Source organism: Pelobates fuscus, chromosome 8 (genome assembly GCF_036172605.1).
Source record: "Pelobates fuscus isolate aPelFus1 chromosome 8, aPelFus1.pri, whole genome shotgun sequence".
In the NCBI taxonomy this organism is placed as follows: Eukaryota; Metazoa; Chordata; class Amphibia; order Anura; family Pelobatidae; genus Pelobates; species Pelobates fuscus.
Window position 1 is genome coordinate 167,910,963 of NC_086324.1, and position 22,336 is coordinate 167,933,298.

General features: G+C 46.3%; 1 protein-coding gene across 1 annotated transcript in view; it reads left to right on the forward strand.

Moving 5' to 3' along the window:
• The window catches only part of LOC134571352 (uncharacterized), a 43,540-nt gene extending 37,401 nt beyond the window's left edge, over positions 1-6,139 (forward strand). The window contains exon 5 of the mRNA XM_063429553.1: positions 5,790-6,139. Coding sequence (XP_063285623.1) covers positions 5,790-6,139 — 350 coding nt within the window. The remainder of the gene's footprint in view (positions 1-5,789) is intronic.
• The last annotated feature ends 16,197 nt before the right edge of the window (positions 6,140-22,336 follow it).

The following is a 22,336-nucleotide window of genomic DNA, read 5'->3' on the forward strand; positions in this document are numbered from 1 at the left end:
ACTCCCCTTATAACTCCACCCCACTCCATTTCCTTAGACCAATCCCTAACCACTGACCCTTAGATGCCTGGCAATGTCAAGGCCCACTCCCCTTAGCTACGCTGCTCCATGGGCTACAATAATCCTAGAATTCCATTTCTTTTGAATATTATAAAAGGCAAAACACAAACAAATAAATGTGGTTTGACACCGGACGCGAGCCCGAAAAGGGGAATGCTCCAGAGGGTCGAACCTTGAGGGGCCTCTTCGGACTCCGGGGATGTGCCCGTCTGGACACTGGGGGGGCGTGCGGGAGGCTGCGACCTTGATGGCGAATGTGCCTCCCCCTCCCTCCTTATCTCCCTCCCTGTCTCACCTCCACCCACCCACCCATCCTGCACTCCCCATCCCCTCCCTCCCTCACACTCTCTGAACATACTGCTCTCAGGAGCTACGTACAGGATTAAGGCATACGAAGTCGAGGCTTTCGCCTCCCATTTGGCACCATGCAAAAGCTAGGGAAAAGCCGCACCCAGGCTCTACAATTAAGCTCCACATCATGGACACATACCATGACCCGGGAAGACCACAGGGTAGAGGGCAACAAGGACTCGAGGCTAATCGTAAACGAGACATGATGGCCACTGGCTCTTGCAGAGAGGCATATGGGACCCTAGACCCTCATATGTGACAGACCGACTGCTGACCACTACCAACTACCCAATCCGCCCAGCCAGACGCATCCCACAGACGGTTAGCAAGCTCAGGCCCTGCAGTCCATGCCAATGGCAACGAGGGGGGGAAAGATGACGGGGAAACCGAACGGAATACACGCACTAATGATACATTGGGGGCTAGCTGAGGGCCCGGTAGTCCCTAGATCACCAAAGTCACTGACGGAGAGAGGTGATAGACTACCCAAAGTATGAACACAAGCCCCTGCTGACCACTCAATAGACGTGCCACAGAGAAACTAGCTATATTGCATGGCAGGGCAGGAACTATAATAGCAAAAGATGCTCTGGCATCCAAACACCAAGACACCCGGCCGGCAAGCTCCATTTCCCCTCCCCACACTGCTGACTGATGCCCGCTACACATATACACCTGCTCATTCAGCATGTATTACAATAATGTTACATCAGCTGTGGTCTTGCAACTTTCCCTATCTGACACAGGAAATTGAAATTGACGGAGGACCGGAGAGAGCAGTTCAGGGATGACGGATGGGAAAACAAAGGATTGGGTAACATAGGGAGCAGCCAATGCTATAATCCATGGTTCCAAGCTGACATTAACACTTGACATTACGATTTGCTCACACGGTTATGCTGTTATGCCCGTGATATATATTTACCATGTGAATTAAGGTTTTACACCATTAAAAATAAGGACGATAAAGTAGCAGAGGGGGTTACCCCACAAAATTGTACCTTATACTGTAATAGACCATAACGAGAGAAAAGAGTGTATCCTTAACTATGTTTTCTATGTTTGTGTATAACGAATACCTTGAACCTTTCTTTATGTCTTATTTGTTCTTGAAAACTTAAAATAAAGATTGACCAAAAAATAAATAAATAAATGTGGTTTTCCAAACTAAGGAGGTGACCACATCTTCAGATATACATGATACACAAAACAAGGAAGTCCACAACATACATAATCACACAATTACACACACACACACGCAGCCTCATGCATACCTAGACAGTAACACACAATACATTACACACATGCACACAGCCATATGGACACTGCATTGGACACACACACACACACTTACACAATATAAGTAACAACAGTCACATACACACAGTCAGTGGCGTACACATAACCCATGGGGCCCCGGTGCGAAAACTGATCCGTGGGCCCCCCTGCGCGCGCGCTTACTCTGCGCGGGCTGGGGCCACAACACATGGCGGCGGGCACCGGGTCGCAGGGCTGCGACCTGTGCGACCGCGGTATGTACGCCAGTGCATGCATAAACACATACACTTAAAGGACCACTACAGACACCCAGATCACATCAGCTCAATGAAGTGGTCTGGGTGCCAGGTCTCTAGTTTTAACCCTGCAGCTGAAAACATAGCAGTTTCAGAGAAACTGCTATGTTTCACTGAGGGTTAATCCAGCCTCTAGTGGCTGTCTCAATGACAGCCGCTAGAGGATTTTCTGCGATTCTCACTGTGAAAATCACAGTGAGAAGACGCTGAACGTCCATAGGAAAGCATTGAGTAATGTTTTCCTATGGGCGGTTTGAATGCGCGCGTGGCTCTTGCCACGCATGCGCATTCGGAGCTGAGAGGCGGATCTGGGCGGAGCGATTCCCAGCGCCAAGGGAGTCCGGCCCTGGAGAAAGGTAAGTGCTTAAGACACACACACACACTCTCATAAACAGATGCACACATTTACTGACAGACACATACTCAGTGACAGACATACATACACACTCACTAACAGATGCACACAAACATACTCAGTAACAGACACACAGACTAACACACACTCTAACACACACACTCACTAACACACACTCACACACACACTTAACACACTCCCACATTAATATACACTCACACACACACACTCTAAGACTAACACACACACACTAACAAACACACACACTAACACACACACTCTAACACTAAAACACACACTCACACACACTCACACACACTAACATACACTCACACTCACAAACACACACTAACATACACTCACACACATACTAACACACACTCACACACACTAACATACACTCACACTCACAAACACACACTAACATACACTCACACACACTAACACACTCACTAACACACACTCACACACACTCTAACACACACTCACACTCTAACTCACACTCACAAACACACACTAACATACACTCACACACACTAACACATTTTTTTTTAATCCCCACAGCCTCCTTACCTGTGGGAGAGCTGAGGGGATTCCCTGGGGTCCAGTGGTGTTGCTGGCCCTGCTGTCACCCGGCTGGCTGGTCCTGCGGGTGCGCGAGGGAGCACTGTCTCCTGGGTGCTTCCTCTTCAGCTCCCTCGCGCGCCGCGTACTGATGCCGGAGCCGGAAGATGACGTCATTTTCCGGCTCCGGTATCAGTGCGGTGCGCGAGGGAGCTGAAGAGGAAGCACTCAGGGGACAGTGCTCCCTCGCGCATCCGTTCAGCCGGGTGACAGCAGGGCCAGCCTCGGGGGCCCTGAGGTGGCCGGCTCCTGGGCTCCCCAGGAGAAGAGGCTGGCCCAGTAACATACATACCTGGGTCGCAGGGCGGCCGGGCCCCCTGGTGGGCCGGGCCCGGTCGCAGCCGCGACCCTTGCGACCCCGGTATGTACGCCACTGCACACAGTCCTTGCTGTCATGAGCACCAGGAGGAGGAGAGGAGGCCAGGGTTCCTAGTGTTGGGGAGGCAGGTATTCCTTCCTACTTCCCCTCTGTGCACCAGTGGCTCTAGACTTGGTGATGAACTCTTAAACTACTATCTCTATAAACTAATTTGTATAAATTATTTTTGAATGCAAAGCTTCTATGTAAAATAGTTTTCCTTATTTCAGTTTGCTGTATAGGTGCAGTGATGTATGCACCCCATGCACAAATTAATACACTTACATATAAATCCACAGATCATATCTCATAAATACATAGACATGCGCACATTCACATACATACATAGACACACACTCTTACATACATACCAGGTTATTTACAAAAGTGAAAATTGTCAGGAATTCAAAGACAAAATACTCAAACTGGAAAATTATTTTAGTGAATAACCGTGTCAGACATGAATTAACACACACCATCCCAATCATCACAGACACACATCATCATGGACACAGACACACAAAAACACAGTCACAGACATACACACATTAATACAGTTACAAACATTCATAAAAAAAAACACAGAGGCACATACATTAAAAGACACACAAAGTCCCATACATAGACACACAACACACTCAGTCACATACTTAGACATTAAATTACACACACAATCACATACATACGTAGGTACACAATTGCAGGTACAGAGTCACACACACAGACTGCTTATGCATAGCACATTGGTTGGTAGATTATTTGAATTGGTGTTCATGTGTGGTTATGTGACAGGGTAGGTAGTTACTCAGCAGAGCATTGCTGGTGTAAGATCATCTACACTCAGCAGCTCCTACCTAGCCACATACTGGGGGATTTCTAGGGTTGGGAGGTTTTCAAGGCTGCATTCTAAAGCAGCCACTCACTCTCCTGAGTCCTACCTTGTTCCAAGCTGTGACACTCTTCCCTGCAGCGTCCCCTCCCCCCCCCCCCCATTCTACTGCTTGGTGACATATACCCCTCAAATGACCCTGGTGGTCCAGTGGTATCCTATATCCGTTCTCTGGCAGTCTGGTGGTGAATAGCAGGAAGCGCACGTCCTGTTGTTTCTGATCATAATACCCACTCCTTCGCAGATTCGGCATTGAATGTTGAGTCAGAGTGCAGGTTGAGAATCCTCAAACCTGCACTCTGACTCAGACGGAGAGGATATGATCTGACTGCACCTAATGCTGGTGTCCCCAACTTGCAAGCTGTGTTGGCCGCCGCCAGGTGCCTTTTTTGTCATGGCGTCCTGTATGACCACATAGCTTGCACACGGCAAAGGCTGGCTCTGCTGACAGACAAAATGGCACTCACTCTCAATGATACACAAACACTGGCAGACACACATGCAAACACTGACAGACGCACAAACAAACACTGACAGACACACACTCAATGACAGACACACTTATTGACAGACACATACAATCACACACACACGTACTGACTGACAGACACACTTACTGACAGACACACACACTCACTCACTGACAGACACACTCGTTGACACACACACAAACACTGACAGACACACTTATTGATAGTAAGTGTGTGTGTGAGTGTATATGTCTATCAATAAGTGTGTCTGTCATTAAATGTGTGTCTGTCAGTGTTTGTGTGTGTGTCAGCGAGTGTGTCTGTCAGTGTTTGTGTGTCTGTCAGTAAGTGTGTGTGATTGTATGTGTCTGACAGACACATAAACAGTCACACTGACAGCCTCACACACTTACTGATAGTCACCCTTATTGACACACACACACTTACTTTCAGACACATACACACTTACACAGTTTTGCACAAACTCACAAATTCATTGTATTGCTTGTTGTTCCTACCTTTAGTGGTCCTGGGGTCCAGTGACTTCGATGCTCTTCCTGCTCCTCTCTCTATGCTTGCACTGTTTAGTGATGCGGAGCCGGAATTACGCCATATTGCGGCTCCCGGCATCACCACTGAGGCAGCGCGAGGGAGCAGGAAGATCATCAGCTCAGACAGCGCTCCCTCGCCACCTGACTCCATCCTCACTCCGGTCCGGTATATTACTGCAGAGTAGGTACCTGCCCTCTGGGATAAGCAGGTGCCTACTCTGCATTGCTAAATAAGCGCTGCTCCAGGGGCGCCCTTAGGTGGCCAGCTGACCATCTGCTGGGCTCCCTGTGACAAGCCATCAGCCTGCTCCGCGCGGCGCCCCTCACCGCCTGGCGCCTGGGCGTGGTGCACCCTGTGCACCCACCCATGATCGGCCCTGAAGAAACCTTTTCTAAATATTTCCCGTCAATTTCATCAGTGAAGTGTATAACAGCTACACCTACCTCAAGATTAATCTAGCTAATATTTTAGGCCAAAATAGCCCAATTTGTAAAAATGTCTGCTTTTCTAAAAAATAATATTAATATATATATTTTTAATGTATATTTTCCGACAGATCTCTTTCCCATTATTGTTCTCACTAAATGCAAACAAATTAATACCAAAGAACTAGAATACAAGTTTAGGCAACTTGGAGCAAACCACGTAGTTCGTATCGAGAATTACACCACTACGAACAACCAACGCAACCCAGAGATAGACACAAACATCCTGAAATTTCTGGAAATCTGTTTGGAGGAAGCAGATCAAGCAATCGATCTAAAATTGGGGAGAGACCCCCAACAAGAATGGTCAAACAAGGTCTCGAGGCTGAATAATATGATCAAGGAAGCAGAGGAAAGGAAGCAAAAGCAAGAAAAAGAGGACGAGAAGAAACGTTATCAAAGTACATGCATACTTATTTAATAAAATGATATTAAAAAGAACATTCCAAACACATAAAACACTTCAGCTCGCTGAAGAATGTGTCCTCTTCTGTTCCTTTAAATAATTATTGACAAAAATAACCACCTGACAAATAAATGGATATGTACATTGACCTCGCAGTTGAGATGGTAAGATGGTTAGAATGTTACGTTAGTCACATTACATTTTTGAGTTTTCACTGGGTGGGCTGACAAGACTTGAAGAAATAAGGGTTAGGTTATGCTAGGGTCAATGATAGGGTGAATTATCTTATACTCTATCTCACAATGTTTTCTTTGCACAGTGATGTTTATAAATGATATATAACTGTCATGCTTTACAGTATAAATATGTTTGTGAAGGAAGAAAAAAAAAACCATTACTTAAACTGTTAAATAAAGAATATTTTCATTGTAAACTATATAGTAAAATATATCTATGTTTATTAATGTATGTAGTTACACAATTTTATTTTTCCAGAAACTTTTACTCTGCACAATTGAAATTCATGTACTCTATTTTGTTCTCGTTTTGTTAAAACTGTAGTTATTGTAGTCCTGATGGCTTTCAGGACATATGTAACCTTTTTCTAAAAACCTTTTAAAGATATAATAAAGATATTTTAAAAATAAAAACAGAGGAGGAGGCATTGTTATTTATGTTGACAAGTCATTAAAGTTTATTACTTTACAAAACTTTAGCCCTTCTGCCACCTTTGATTTATTTTCTGGCACAATCGAGATCCCGTTCAGTAAACTGATCATTGTTGCTGGAATCTACCGCCCACCTAGCTCTCCTGCGCACTCCCTTTCCAACATAACCCAACACCTTAGTGAAACTGTAGCTCAATACTAAAAAAGTGAACTGTTGGTTTTTGGAGATTTTAATATTGATTGTCTGAATCCTTAAAATAATAGTTCTTGCTCGCTGTTTAAGACTCTACAGCCAACGCAATTAATTTCCTCTCCGATTTGCACTAACATGAAAAGCCATAACCATACCCTGCTGGATTGGATTCTCTCTCTCCACTTCTCCCGATAGAATCCAGGAGGTGGATGTTCTCCCTAACAGTTTCAGTGACCACTGCCTAGTGTACTGCGTGCGCAAAATAAAGGCCACTAAATTCCCTTCCCAAGGTTATAATCAACAGTTCTTTCAAGAAATTTTGTCTTGACACCAAGAACCTCCCTTGGCACAGATTTAGTCTTATCCCAGATCTATACTGTGCAATTGGACTGTTTCAGTGCAAGCTCTTGCAAGTTTGGAATATGCATGCCCTGCTGCGTAGAGTGAGAGTAAAAGGGATACATCTGCCTTGGGTTACAGCTGTCCTAATTCAAATGTTCTAGTTTAGAGATTATTTGTGGTCAAAGTTCAAGCATACTGGCCACAATGAATTATCACTGTACCTACAGACAATGGCGAAATACATGCACAAGACAAACAAAAATGGCCAAGTCCCAATATTTCAGTGATAATTTGTACAATAACATATCAAACACAAGAAACATTTGGAAAATCATAGGCAACATACAAGCCCCCAATCCACTCCCAACCCTCCATGGTCAAAGTGGACAACCAAACCCTGCTAGATGTAGCAAATGCCTTTAACAATTATTTTGTAGGATGTGCCACCACCCTGGTTGCTATGCCAGCACATGACATACATTCTAAAATTACAAATGCAGATCAAGCCCCACTAAATTTGCAAAGGCCCTATGTAGAGAAATTAAATTTTAGTCTAATTTTAGTGCCTGTTAGTGTCAGTAATAAACACCTTAAAGCGGCACTGTCATGCCGAACTTACTTTTCCCCATTTTCTTCCTCTTCCTTCCCTCTCTCAGGATTTGTTCTCCTTTTCTTCCTAACTGATCTAGTGTTCTCTAAAACATAAGACAAAGTAGGCACTATGTATTTTTCCTACGCTTGCCAAGCTTTGACCCAGCAATTTCCCACAATACTCACCTTCCTCCTGCTGCTTTAATCGCCGTCCGAAACGCCGGCGAAACTACCGAATTTCATCCTAACAGAATGAGAACAGATTGTCCATTCATGTTAGGACGCAATTCTGTACTTTTTGTTCGGATTGGAATTTCATTTGAATGAATGAAACTCAGATCCTATTCGTGCCGCGAGTAGCTAGCTCCCTAATTCCCACGGTATTAGGGAGCTATCTACTAAAAGGCTGAAAGACCTAAATTGGTCTTTCAGCCAAATTTACTAATACTAAGTAAAGATTACTTAGTATTAGTAATTAAAGGAGATTAAAATCTCCCTTCTGCCCCTACTTGCTATACTGAGTAGGGGCATGTCTACTAAACAGTGAGCAGCCAGTGGCTGCTCACTGTTGTAAAAAAGACCCCCCCACTATTCTAATAAAGTGCCAATAATTATCTGGGAGGACCTAGTCCCTTCCCCCATTAGTGGTGAGCGGGGGCCCTAAATGTTTGAATGATCTTCAGCAACATTGCTGGGATTTGATCAGGTCCACACTGGTTTTTAAATTTTTAGATTATTAAAGCGGCACTGTCATGCTAAACTTACCTTTCCTCTCCCGATCTCTCCTCTTCCTCTTCTCTTCCTCTCTCGGGATCTGTTCTTCTTTTCTTCCTAAATTATGTAGTTTTGTTTAAAACATAAGACAAAGTAAAGATTTTAATGAACACCCCCATGGGTGGGGGCATGGGAGGGACAATAGGTCCTCCTCTATTGTCACTGGTGATGTCCCGAACTGTTCGCGAACTGTCCGCCGGCGAACAATAGCGTGTTCGCGTTGGGCGAACATATGCGATTTCCGGTCCGCCCCCTATTCGTCATCATTGAGTAAACTTTGGCCCGGAACCTCACAGTCAGCAGACACATTCCAGCCAATCAGCAGCAGACCCTCCCTCCCAGAATGTGTCTGCTGACTGTGAGGTCCCGGGTCAAAGTTTACTCAATGATGACGAATAGGGGGCGGACCGGAAATCGCATATGTTCGCCCAACGCGAACACGCTATTGTTCGCCGGCGGACAGTTCGCGAACAGTTCGGCGAACAGTTCGGGACATCACCAGTGACAATAGAGGAGGACCTATTGTCCCTCCCATGCCCCCACCCATGGGGGTGTTCATTAAAATCTTTACTTTGTCTTATGTTTTAAACAAAACTACATAATTTAGGAAGAACTGTCCGCCGGCGAACAATAGCGTGTTCGCGTTGGGCGAACATATGCGATTTCCGGTCCGCCCCCTATTCGTCATCATTGAGTAAACTTTGACCCGGGACCTCACAGTCAGCAGACACATTCTGGGAGGGAGGGTCTGCTGCTGATTGGCTGGAATGTGTCTGCTGACTGTGAGGTTCCGGGCCAAAGTTTACTCAATGATGACGAATAGGGGGCGGACCGGAAATCGCATATGTTCGCCCAACGCGAACACGCTATTGTTCGCCGGCGGACAGTTCGCGAACAGTTCGGGACATCACCAGTGACAATAGAGGAGGACCTATTGTCCCTCCCATGCCCCCACCCATGGGGGTGTTCATTAAAATCTTTACTTTGTCTTATGTTTTAAACAAAACTACATAATTTAGGAAGAAAAGAAGAACAGATCCCGAGAGAGGAAGAGAAGAGGAAGAGGAGAGATCGGGAGAGGAAAGGTAAGTTTAGCATGACAGTGCCGCTTTAATAATCTAAAAATGTAAAAACCAGTGTGGACCTGATCAAATCCCAGCAATGTTGCTGAAGATCATTCAAACTGGCATGGAACAAAAAGACCTTACTGGAGCTATTTTCACTGATTTTTCCAAGGACTTTGACACAGTAGACCATGGCATTCCATTGCAAAAACTGCTAACTTGGTTTCAATCATATGTATTGGATTCATCGCAATTTGTGTCCATTTCTGACAGTGCCTCCTTTCCTCTCCTGGGTAAGTGTAGTCCCCAAAGACTCCATAGCCGCCCCCCTACTATTCACATTATTCATAAATTATCTGCCTAACGTCTGCAAAGCCTCAATTGTACAGGTGACACCGTAAACTACGCTAGCAAACCAAATCTACCACGGCTTGAGGCTGTGCTCCAAGACCAGTTCACAAAGGTAGAAAAGTGGATCGCGGAAAACAAACTTTTGATAAGCACTGACAAAACCAGGGCCAGTCCACCCAGGCGCCACGAGGAGCAGGCCGATTGCTGTCACAGGGGGCCCATGAGGTGGCCAGTTGTCCACCTCAGGACGCCCCCAATGTAGGCACTCATTAACCGAGGCAGAGTAGGCACCTGCTTATCTGAGTGGCAAGTGCCTACTCTGCCGAAATACAGAGTTTCCAAGGGTAGAAGGAGCCAGGTGGCAGCAGCGTGGGAGCGCTGATGCTCTTCCTGCTCCTCACGGCTCCCTCGCGCACCCTCACTGATGATGCCAGGAGTCAGGATATGACTTAATTCCGGCCCTGCATCACTAAACACAAAATACCCATCTATGCATTAGAACAATATTAAATAGCGTGCTGAAGGCAGTCCATTCTTTCAACTATCTAGGTTTGTTGCTAGGCCCAGTCCATATTTTGAACTCCACATTATAAAACTCTCATCAAAATTCGATACAGAACTTGGTGCCCTGTACAGAAGCAAATCCTGCCTAAGCCCTACAGTAAGGAAACAGATTGTACAACAAAGGTTAATGTATTAATTGATTATGGGGATGTAGTGTATGCACCTGCGCCACAAACCCACTTTCATAAACTCAACACATTGTATAACTCGTTCTGCCGCTTTGTGCTACAATGTAATTACAGGACCCACCATTGTGACATGTTAAAAGAACTAAACTGGCTGTCGCTGGAATCCCGACGCACCCTTCATCTTTCCAGCCTTGTGTTTAAGAGCTTTTCTGGGAAACTCCCACCCTACCTGAACAAAATGCTTTCCCCGGCTGTTCCCACCTCCTATAACCTCCGATCCAGTACCAGCACTTTATTTAGCATGCCGCAATACAAAATAAAGTGTCTCAATCCTCCATTTCCTGCAGAGCACCGCAATTATCGAATAACCTCATGTACACAATCAAATCTTCTGTCAACTTATCAGATCTCTGTCAACATATGTCAATGCAGAATGTATCTGTAGTCATGGTTGGCTATATTTCTTACACTTTGTTAAATTTATATGTATATTTTTAATATTATTTTGTACATTTAATACACTCACTTCACAAACCCAGTACCAAGCAGTTCTGAATCTCTTCATTTTTCATCTCCCTGCAACGTTAAGGTACTAATGAAACTTGGAAGATACTCCCTCTCATTTATTCTTAGTTTGTTACCATATTATCATTTGTTATTACTATTTTGGGTGATAACATTTGATTCGGAAAACCTTTCAATGATATACAACAAATGTTTCCTCTACTCAACCCCCCTCTCCATCCTCTGTCCCTTTTAGCCATAAATACCTTCATATAACGGTTTTATCTCTGTTCCTTAGGCCTCGCTTCACACACCCAGAACCAAGCAATACTGCATCTCTTCATTTTCTCTAAAGTCTTCTTGTCCGCCCAGGTTCCTAGACAATTTATATCATGCTCCTTTAGCTGTTTGAGATCATACTCAATTACCTCCTCGTTCCCTTCACATTTAGCAGTAGTTTTTACTCTCCATTAACTTCCTTTAACCATCACTTCCAAATTTCCCCTGTTACCTCTTGTTTCAAATCACCATTATATAGACATGTGCAATTCGTTTCGGTCCGAATATGAATTCAGATGAATTTCGGGCAATTCGGACATTTGGGTACTTCCGAATGTCCGAATTGCCGAAGTGCCGAATTGCCGAGGTCCCGAAGTTCCGAAATTACCGGCCTGTGGCTGCTCACTGTTAAAAAAAAAAAAAAAAAGGTGGGTGCGTGAGTGGGGGCTTTTAAACTAAAGGGGGGACCTATTGCCCCCCCCCCCGGTCCCCACACCTGAGAGGCGGGTGGGGGCCTTAAATCAGAATAGGGGGAGACCTAATGTCCTCCCCCTGGCCCCCACCCCTGAGCAGTGGGTGGGGGCCCTAAATTATAATAAGGGGGGGGACCTAATGTCCTCCCCCCTGGCCCCCACCCCTGAGCGGTGGGTGGGGGCCCTACAGTAAAATAAGGGGGGGCCTAATGTCCTCCCCCCTGAGCGGTGGGTGGGGGCCCTAAATACTAATAAGGGGGGACCTAATGTCCTCCCCCCTGGCCCCCACCCCTGAGCGGTGGGTGGGGGCCCTACAGTAAAATAAGCGGGGGGGACAAAATGTCCTCCCCCTGGCCACCACCCCTGAGCAGTGGGTGGGGGCCCTAAATACTAGTAAGGGGGGGACCTATTGTCCTCCCCCGGCCCCCACCCCCGATACGGGCTTTTGGTCCGTTCTCTGACGCTGGACGTCCTCACAGACCTCCAGCATCAGATTTTCCCCATAGGAAAGCATTAAATAATGCGCGCGCGGCCAAGCATGTCCCAGACGCTCCTCTGGCACTGCAAACAGGAAATAAGGGGGAGGGAAGACACGAAGCAGACAGGAAGCGGCCCCAGGGCAGGCAGGTGGCAAATAATTATAATAAGGAGGGGGACCTAATGTCCTCCCCCCTGGCCCCCACCCCTGAGCAGCGGGTGGGGGCCCTAAATTATAATAAGTGGGGGGACCTAATGTCCTCCCCCCTGGCTCCCACCCCTGAGCGGTGGGTGGGGGCCCTACAGTAAAATAAGGGGGGGCCTAATGTCCTCCCCCCTGAGCGGTGGGTGGGGGCCCTAAATACTAATAAGGGGGGACCTAATGTCCTCCCCCCTGGCCCCCACCCCTGAGCGGTGGGTGGGGGCCCTACAGTAAAATAAGGGGGGTGACCTAATGTCCTCCCCCCTGGCCCCCACTCCTGAGCAGTGGGTGGGGACCCTAAATACTAATAAGGGGGGGACCTAATGTCCTCCCCCCTGGCCCCCACCCCTGAGCGGTGGGTGGGGGCCCTACAGTAAAATAAGCGGGGGGGACCTAATGTCCTCCCCCCTGGCCCCCACTCCTGAGCGGTGGGTGGGGGCCCTAAATACTAGTAAGGGGGGGACCTATTGTCCTCCCCCCGGCCCCCACCCCCGATACGGGCGTTTGGTCCATTCTCTGACGCTGGACGTCCTCACAGACCTCCAGCATCAGATTTTCCCCATAGGAAAGCATTAAATAATGCGCGCGGCCAAGCATGTCCCAGACGCTCCTCTGGCACTGCAAACAGGAAATAAGGGGGAGGGAAGACACGAAGCAGACAGGAAGCGGCCCATGGGCCGCAAGTTTGACATGCTTGTCTTAGAGAAAGAAGTATACAGGGGCCCCCGACCACCACTCAACTCTGTGAATGCTGCACCCCAGTCCAGAGGGCACATAATTCCAGGGCACCAAAGATCAGTAGTGGAACTCCTGGCCCTGTGCTGGGCCCCTGTACTGCTTTGGGTCACAGCCAGTAGTTCCACCACCACTGTATACACCCCATAAAGAAAAAAGATATAACTTAAAACAAATATTGTAGCAGACCATGGGTAACCCGACTGGTTAACTCCGCTAGCTCCATCTCTCAGCCAATCTGGAACCTAAAACAAGAAGACATCCATTCCCCCAGTAACCAGGCGAAACATAGTTCTGGGAGTACACTGATTTATTTCAGGCCACACACAGCTTTTAAGTACAGCCTCCTACGTGGGGTCTCCCATACAACAATATAAGGTTTCCCTTCCCAGGGTCCTTTGTGCCTGAGAGATATTTGCGTGAGAAAAAAACTATAATTCAATTATTTCGCAGGTACAAAAATTGTATTAAGAAAAAACAGAATGTCCCTATTGGTGTGTACAAGTGAACCAGTGAGGGGGTAACCCTTAATTTAAACAACAAAGAGAAGTATATAATTGTCCAGAGGATACTAATCAAATAGAGTCAAACAGGGACAGACACCAAAGTGGGCTAGATGGAATGTCCTGCTCAGTCCATGTTCCATCTAGCCCACTTCCAGAAAAAGATTTTTATGCCAGCCCCATAAGTCACTGCGCCATATATTGTGGTGTGTAATATGTAAGGCTATGTCTTGCCATGACAGATGATTGAGTAATATATATATATATTGCTTTTTTTAATATAAAATATTGGTCCTTTCAGAGTAAAACATTTAATTATACAGTAAGCATAGTCACATGCAGACACAGACAATCTCACTGACATCTCAATGACACACACAAGCTCATTGATACACAGCCTCATAGACAAACAATCTCACTGATATACATCAGCTCATTGACATAAAAACACAAGCTCACTCACTAGCAGGCACACACATGCAAGCAAGCTCACTCACTAGCAGACGCACACACACAGCTTAATGTAGTGGTACTGGTGTCTATAGCATGTCCCTACAGGCTTTTCAACGTAAACTCTGACTTTTCAGAGAAAAGGCAGTGTTTACATTGCTTCAAAGTGACACCGCTAGTGACAGTCACTCAGACGGTCACTAGAGGTGCTTCCTGTGTCAGTGCACCTACATTCAGGGCCTCCACACTCTGTAGGTGCTGAACGTTCCCCATAGAGATACATTGATTCAATGCATCTCTATGAGGAGATGCTGATTGGTGTAGCGTTTTGCAGCCAATCCTATGGCAAAGCATTGGATTGGCTGAGATCATCAAGCTTGATGATCTCAGCCATAGAGGCAGGACCAGTCGAGGGGAGACCAGCACGCTGCGTGGGGGGGGAAAAGGTGAGCAAAAACACTATTTTTAAACACACATATAAACCATGACAGACACATAAACACACATATACCATGACAGATACACACCCCATGACATACACACACACACACACACACACCATGACAGACCATGACACAGACAGACCATGACACAGACAAACCCACACACACACCATGACACAGACAGACACACACACATATACCATGACACACACACCATGACACAGACAGACACACACCCCATGACAGACAGACACACACACCATGACACAGACACACACACCATGACACAGACACACAAACCATGACGGACAGACAGACACACACACACCATGACACAGACAGACACACACACACCATGACACAGTCAGACATACACACACACACCATGACAGACAGACACACACACATACACACCATGACATACACACCATGACAGACACACACACACAAACACCATGACAGACACACACACACACACACACACACACCATACAGACAGACAGACACACACGCACACACACACCATACAGACAGACACCATGACACGGACATACAGACAGACAGACACACACACACACCATACAGACACACACACACACCATACAGACAGACAGACACACACACACCATACAGACAGACACCATGACACAGATAGACACACACACCATGACACAGACAGACACACACACACACACACCATACAGACAGATACACACACAAACCATACAGACAGACAGACACCATGACACAGACAGACACACACACCATGACACAGACAGACACACACACCACCCATGACACAGATAGACACACACACCATGAAACAGACAGACAGACACACACCATACAGACAGACACCACGACACAGACAGACACACACACACCATTCAGACAGACACCATGACACAGACAGACACACACACCATGACACAGACAGACACAAACACACACACACACACCATACAGACAGACAGACACACACACACACACACACACCATACAGACAGACACCATGACACAGACAGACACACACACCATAATACAGACAGACACACACACCATGCAGACAGACACCATGACACAGACAGACACACCCACACACACACCATACAGACAGACACCATTACACAGACAGACACACACACCATGACACAGACAGACACACCCACACACACCACCCAGACAGACAGACACACACACACACACCATACAGACAGACACCATGACACAGGCAGACACTCACACCATGACACAGACAGACACACATACCATCCATGACACAGACAGACACACACACACACACACACCATAACAGACAGACAGACACACCGTAACAGACAGACAAACTCACACTGACACACATTACTCCTATCTGCCAGGGGTTGTGCAGTGCAGACGGCTGACTGTGCTGGCGGCCGCTGGGGGAGGTCTGCTGGCGGCTGCTGGGGGAGCTGCGCTGGCTCTGCTCTCCCGCCCTCGCGTGCTGCTGAATGAGACCGGGGCCGGAATATGACGTCATATTCCGGCCCCGGTCTCATTAAGCTGCGCGCTGGGGAGCAGAGCCAGCGCAGCTCTCATTGTCCCTACTTTTCCTGTGTCTCTCTATTACCCCTCTCTTTGTCCCCCCTTTCCCCATGTCTTTCTATTACCCTTCTCTTTGCCCTCCTTCCCCTATGTTTCTCTATCACCCCTCTCTTTGTCCCCCCTTCCTCTTTGTCTCTCTATTACCCCTCTATCTTGTCACAGCAAGGTAAGTAACCACCTCAGAGTGTGCCGCCGAACCGGCCACCCGGCAGCACCAACATGCGGCCGCGATATTATTAAAATACAGGGAGCAGGGCTCCCTCTCTATCTGCAGCCCCCAGGTGCCGCGACCCACCGGGAAATTTCCCGGTATCGTGGTGGGCCAGTCCAGCCCTGAGCTCCAAGATTAGTCCCTTTATGAGTTTTAGCTGAGAGTTGTTTTTAACATGATAGTGGAGGAGCTCGTTCAAGATGCATCTTTCCTCCTTGACAGTCAGGCCCACCCCCTACAAAAGCTTTAATAGTATGTATGTAATAAAAAAATACTAGTTTCGAAATCCAACTGGAGTTGTAAAATGAGGATTAGAACAGGTAGGGCAAGATTTTGAACATTAAAACATTTAGAGGAGTATCAAACATGGCCCCACGGTTTGCGTGATGTGATCGGTAAAAAAGGGAACTATAATGTATTAAAATAGAATTGAATATAAGAGAGTGCGCAGCTGAAGGGAGGTTCATGGGGGATAAGAGGTGGTGAAACGAAGCCGCAAAAGTGGGATATAAAATATAGAAAGGATTAAGGGGTAAAATCAAGGGCACATATAAAAGAGAATGATTGCCATTCATATGTACAAGAATTAGCAGCCATTATATTAAAACCATGTTGTGACAAAACCCCTGCTTTATGCCTACCAGGACCCTTTATTTTGAATGCTATTCGTGCATTTGGCCCTATTCCCTTTACTTTGTATAAAAAAAAACGAACAAACTACTGAACAGGCAGACCCCACACAATGGCAGTGTACCGCTGATTAACCACCCAGAAACTGTGGTTAACCACAGCTATTTGACGAACAGCTGGGTGGTTGGCGTTTGTATGAACGAACACGTGGCGATGGCCATTTTAAAACAGATGAACGCCCAGCGGTGTTTGGTCGTCGACTGCATGGCACTATTTTTGGCCACAATTTCACACGAACACCGCTGGGTCTATCTAACTTCCATCTCGTTTGTCTTCGGTGACACGAACGCCATGCCATTTGGTACATTTGGAACACACAAACTGAACCGTCCCAGATAGCTAAATACATGGAGTTCATTTTGGACATATTTCTAACGAACAGTTGGCAAACAGACTCTTTGGCTCCATGGCGTTTGGACTGTGTTCGTGGGATCGGAGCGCTTTTTGGCTATATTGAGCGCTCAGACCAAAGCTATCTGGGGAAATGTCGAACGTAGGGGTTCCGTTCAGTAAAATATACGTTATTGATTTTAATGCATTTTGTTACAGTGTAAAATGAAAAAGGTTTTCTCTACCTGGAGATAATTGAGTTTACTACAGACACTTAACCCAATTTCTCCAGGATAGATAGAAGGGATTTCAAGGTTTATGTGGGAGTGCTTTATGTTGTACTGTATTATGATTGGTTACTGTACTTTGTGTTTCAGTCCTCCACAAGGTCCCTGTGGGAGTATACCTTGCTGGAGGACTGGAGTAAAAGGCCAAGCTGTGGCCATCATTAAAGAGATCGTTTTACCCCTTCATGAAGTTGGGAGATTGGGAGTTATAATTCACTACACCTTCTGCTCTACTTGGATTTCGGGAGACGCTGCACGGATATACTCAGCTGAAGCGTAAGCTATCCGTAACACTGGTGGCAAGCGGCGGGATGTTCTCCCAAATGGATATATTGAACCGAAAGAAGGAGTGAGTGGCTCACAGATACGAACGGCTCAAACGAACGACATTAAAGGAATACTGGAAGCTCTAGGCATAGGGGCAAGCAACAACCTGAAAACCATGATAATTGACTAATTACTTGAGAGCAATAGAACCAGCGACGCTATCATGGAGATTGCAGAGGAAACAGAATTCCAAAAAGACGTCAGCTGAAGACTCAGTATTTTGGGGCCCAATCCCCAAACGTAAGATCAATTATGCTGCATTTTAAGCCTTTACAGATGGCGAAATGGACATAGACAGGTATTTGCAGGATTTTGAGAGGCAGTGTGCATTGGAGAACCCTGAGAGGGATAGCTGGGCTGCGATATTGAGCAGTAAGCTATCAGGACAAGCAGCAGAAGCCTACAGAGTGGTGCCAGATGAAGAGGTAAAGAACTATGACAAAGTAAAGGAAATATTGCTGGCCCGCTATGCCGTCACACCAGAGGCATATAGAAAAAAGTTCAGGGCCCTCAGGAAAACGGGCAGAGACTCTTTTGCCGAGTGACCCTTCCACATGCACCGCGCTGCCCGCAACTGGATGCAGGGGTGCCAGGCGACCACATTGGCAGATGCCTTACAATTATTGCTCCTCGAACAGTTCTTTGATTATGCTCCACCAGATTGGGTTCATGACCGCAAGCCTCGGATGGTGGGAGAGGCTGCTAGATTGGCCGACGAACACCACGATAGCAGAACGATGGAGAGCAACCAAGCACCTACGGTACCTCGTACTCCCACCTACACCCCAACATCCATGGCACCAGCTAGACCTAATACGTCCACACTGCACCAAGCAATCAGGGATCCAGAAAGCAATCGCCTATGTTTTTTGGGTGTAACCAAATAGGGCATATCAAGCCAAACTGCCCGCAGCGCACGTCAGCCCAGGGGGGGCAACAACCAGCACCACCACACAGAGCCGCGGCCCAAAGTTACACAAGACACAGACCAGTACTGTAGAACCTGTGAAGTATGCCAACGCATAGGGAAGAGGGGAGATCACCCCAAGGCCAAACTGTGACCCCTACCCATAATAGGAGAACCCAGTTACCGAGTAGCGGTTAACCTAGTAGGACCCCTTAGTAAGCCCAGCTCCTCGGGCAAGAGGTATATCCTCACTATAGTAGATTATGCCACTAGGTACCCGGATGCAGTTGCCCTCTCTAATATTCAGGGGGAGACAGTAGTAGAGGCGCTGGTCCAGGTCTTCAGTTGGATTAGGATTTCCCTGGGAGATTGTGTCTCTGGCAGAGCTGCGGGGTAAAACCTATCCTGAGCTCTCCTTATCACCCACAGATGAACGGCCTGTTGCAAAATTGGAAGCACTTCAGACTGGGTTTTTTGCCTTCTTTTGGATCAACAGCAAAAACATATGTGAGGAAGGCTGAACTTGATGGACGCAAGTCTCTTTTCAGCTATGTAATGATGTAACTATGAAACAGAAATTTATTGAGTTTACAGTTAAAATAAGGGACAATTGGAGCAGTGTAAAATATACAAATAAATGTACAAGCATATAGCCTAAACAAACACAGCAAACAGAGTAAAAAAAGATAGTCCTAAAAAGCAATAAATAAAGGTATCAAACAGCAGACGCGTTTCAACTCCAGCCGGAGTCGTCTTCAGTGCTGAAGTGCTCTCTCATTAGTTGCAATAAGTACCATTTAAAAATCAGTCTTCGACTCAACACAGCTATGATTCTTTCCGTTTCCGGCGCGGCATGCTTAAATATAAACTATAGAACCACAAACAGAAATGGGATACGGCTGTACAATCTATAGAGAGAACATATAAAGAAAAAGCACAATAGTGTAATACAGTATATTCAATGAATTGTGCGCTTTAAATGGATGCACTCACAAGATGATGGAAATAGAAGAGCATTCATAAGGTGCCTCCCCAGATAATATGGGGGGATGGTGGTTCCCCACATCAGTGTCGAGCAGCCAATGGAACGCGGGACTCCAGGTAAGTAGTAGTGAAAAAAATCAATAATTTTATTTTCTTAAAAAGGTGAAAAGACACCATAAAAATAAAATTTAAAAGTGCAGCAATAGGTCCAACGCGTTTAGTTCAAACAGGAACTTCATCAGGGACCGCACAGTAAAAGAAATCACAAGCAATATCATAGATTGTAAAAATAATACATCCTACTCTCCCCTTAACAGAATCTCTATAAATAGGGCTAATCCCAGTGTCCCATTGGTCCATGATGTGGGGGTGTCCAGTAGCCAGCTCTTCATTGGTCCATGGATGATATCCTCCAGCTGATGATATTTTCGGCATTTAGATGATTCAAATTGGGCGCGTTCACTAAAAAAGCCGAAACCGGAAGTGGACGTCATCCTTCACTTCCGCGTTCCATTTGCGTTCCACGTGCATTCCAAATGCGTTCCACATACGTTCAGTGATTCTATCTTAGCCACATCAACAAGGAGCCATCAAAACAAATAATCAAAAAACAACTAGAGTCAAAAAATGATTAATAAACTAAATACAATTAATCTCTGAATGAAAAAAGAAAAATAAATTAGTATATAAAATATACAGCAACCTTATTAAACGAGTTCCTGTAAAACTTTAACTTATATTTCAAAAATATGTGTAACAATATCATACACCATTATATAATTCATGCAAATCTGTTTAAAGTGACAGACACCTCCTTATTAAATAGGAAAGAAAACATAATCAATTCATTCCTAAAAATGTTCCCTCAATACAAGTGTAACGGAATGCAGTATATTAGTACACGATATCCGTTGGTATCTTCAGGAAATCCACAGTCAGAGTAGAAAGCAAGGCAATATCCCCAATCCTCCCAATAACCGGACGAAACACAGTTTGGGAGTCAACTAACTCGGTTTATTCACAGGCAGCGTATTTATGCAGTTCCCCATGCAAGGGGTTTCCATACAGATATTCCAGGGGATTTCTCCCAACATGCATTGTGACTTTCCCAACAGGCATCGCTGCACGAGAAGGATACTCCCACTAAAATGGACGATTAAGTGGATTATCCCCTCGTGCAGCAAAACCGACAATTGACATTAAAATACATAATTCCCGTAATATTCGGTACTTTAGAATAACCGAACGTTCGGTAGATAGCTGGGGTCGGGGCGCACACTTTGTGAGAATACCGCTCCGATCCCAGCTGAATTGACCGAACGCCGCACATAATACATTTAAACATCAAGGTGAGTTTAAAAGTACCGAATAAGTACGGGACACATAATGTACCGAACGCGGTACTCCCGAACGCTCTGGAAGTCCAGCGGTGTTCGGATCACTGAGTAGCCGTTTCCAGTTCCAGGCTCTCGACGACCGAACACCGCTGCAGAGACAAAGGATCCAAGATGGCCGACCGCCGCATGGTCGGTAGTGGATCGACGGCCACCTAGGAGAGCCCTTAATTACCGATTGCAACAATGTTGCAACCGGTTAATTGGTGCCACACGACCTGAGAATGTGTGGTCTACCTGGGGAGTCTCCATTCGTACGGCGAACGGCCAGGATAGCCGTGTTTCGTCGTACGAATGCTTTGTATGCTGGCGGCATACGGCTGCCAGCATGCGAACAGTCACAATACAATACACATACAGTCAACGGAACACGTTATACATTCAGCCTACGGACAACCTGCAATGAATATAGTTCAGAAGTGGCTAGGTTTGCCACAATGCTCCCCCAGAACCAAGCCGGCATACACAGTCTGATCCCAACGGATCGGCTTGGGGATGTCCGGGAGAGTACTCACAGATCACTTCTCGAGTTCAGTCTGTCTGGATAACCCGTCAGCGTTACCGTTTTGTTTTCCTGGCCGGTAATGGATAGTAAAGTCAAAGGGCTGCAGCGCCAAACTCCAGCGCAGCAGCCGGGCATTGTCTCCGGACACACGGTTTAGCCACACTAACGGGTTGTGATCTGTGAGTAAGGAAAAAGGTTGTCCGTACAGATATGGCTGCAACTTTTTAAGGGCCCACACCACGGCCAGGCATT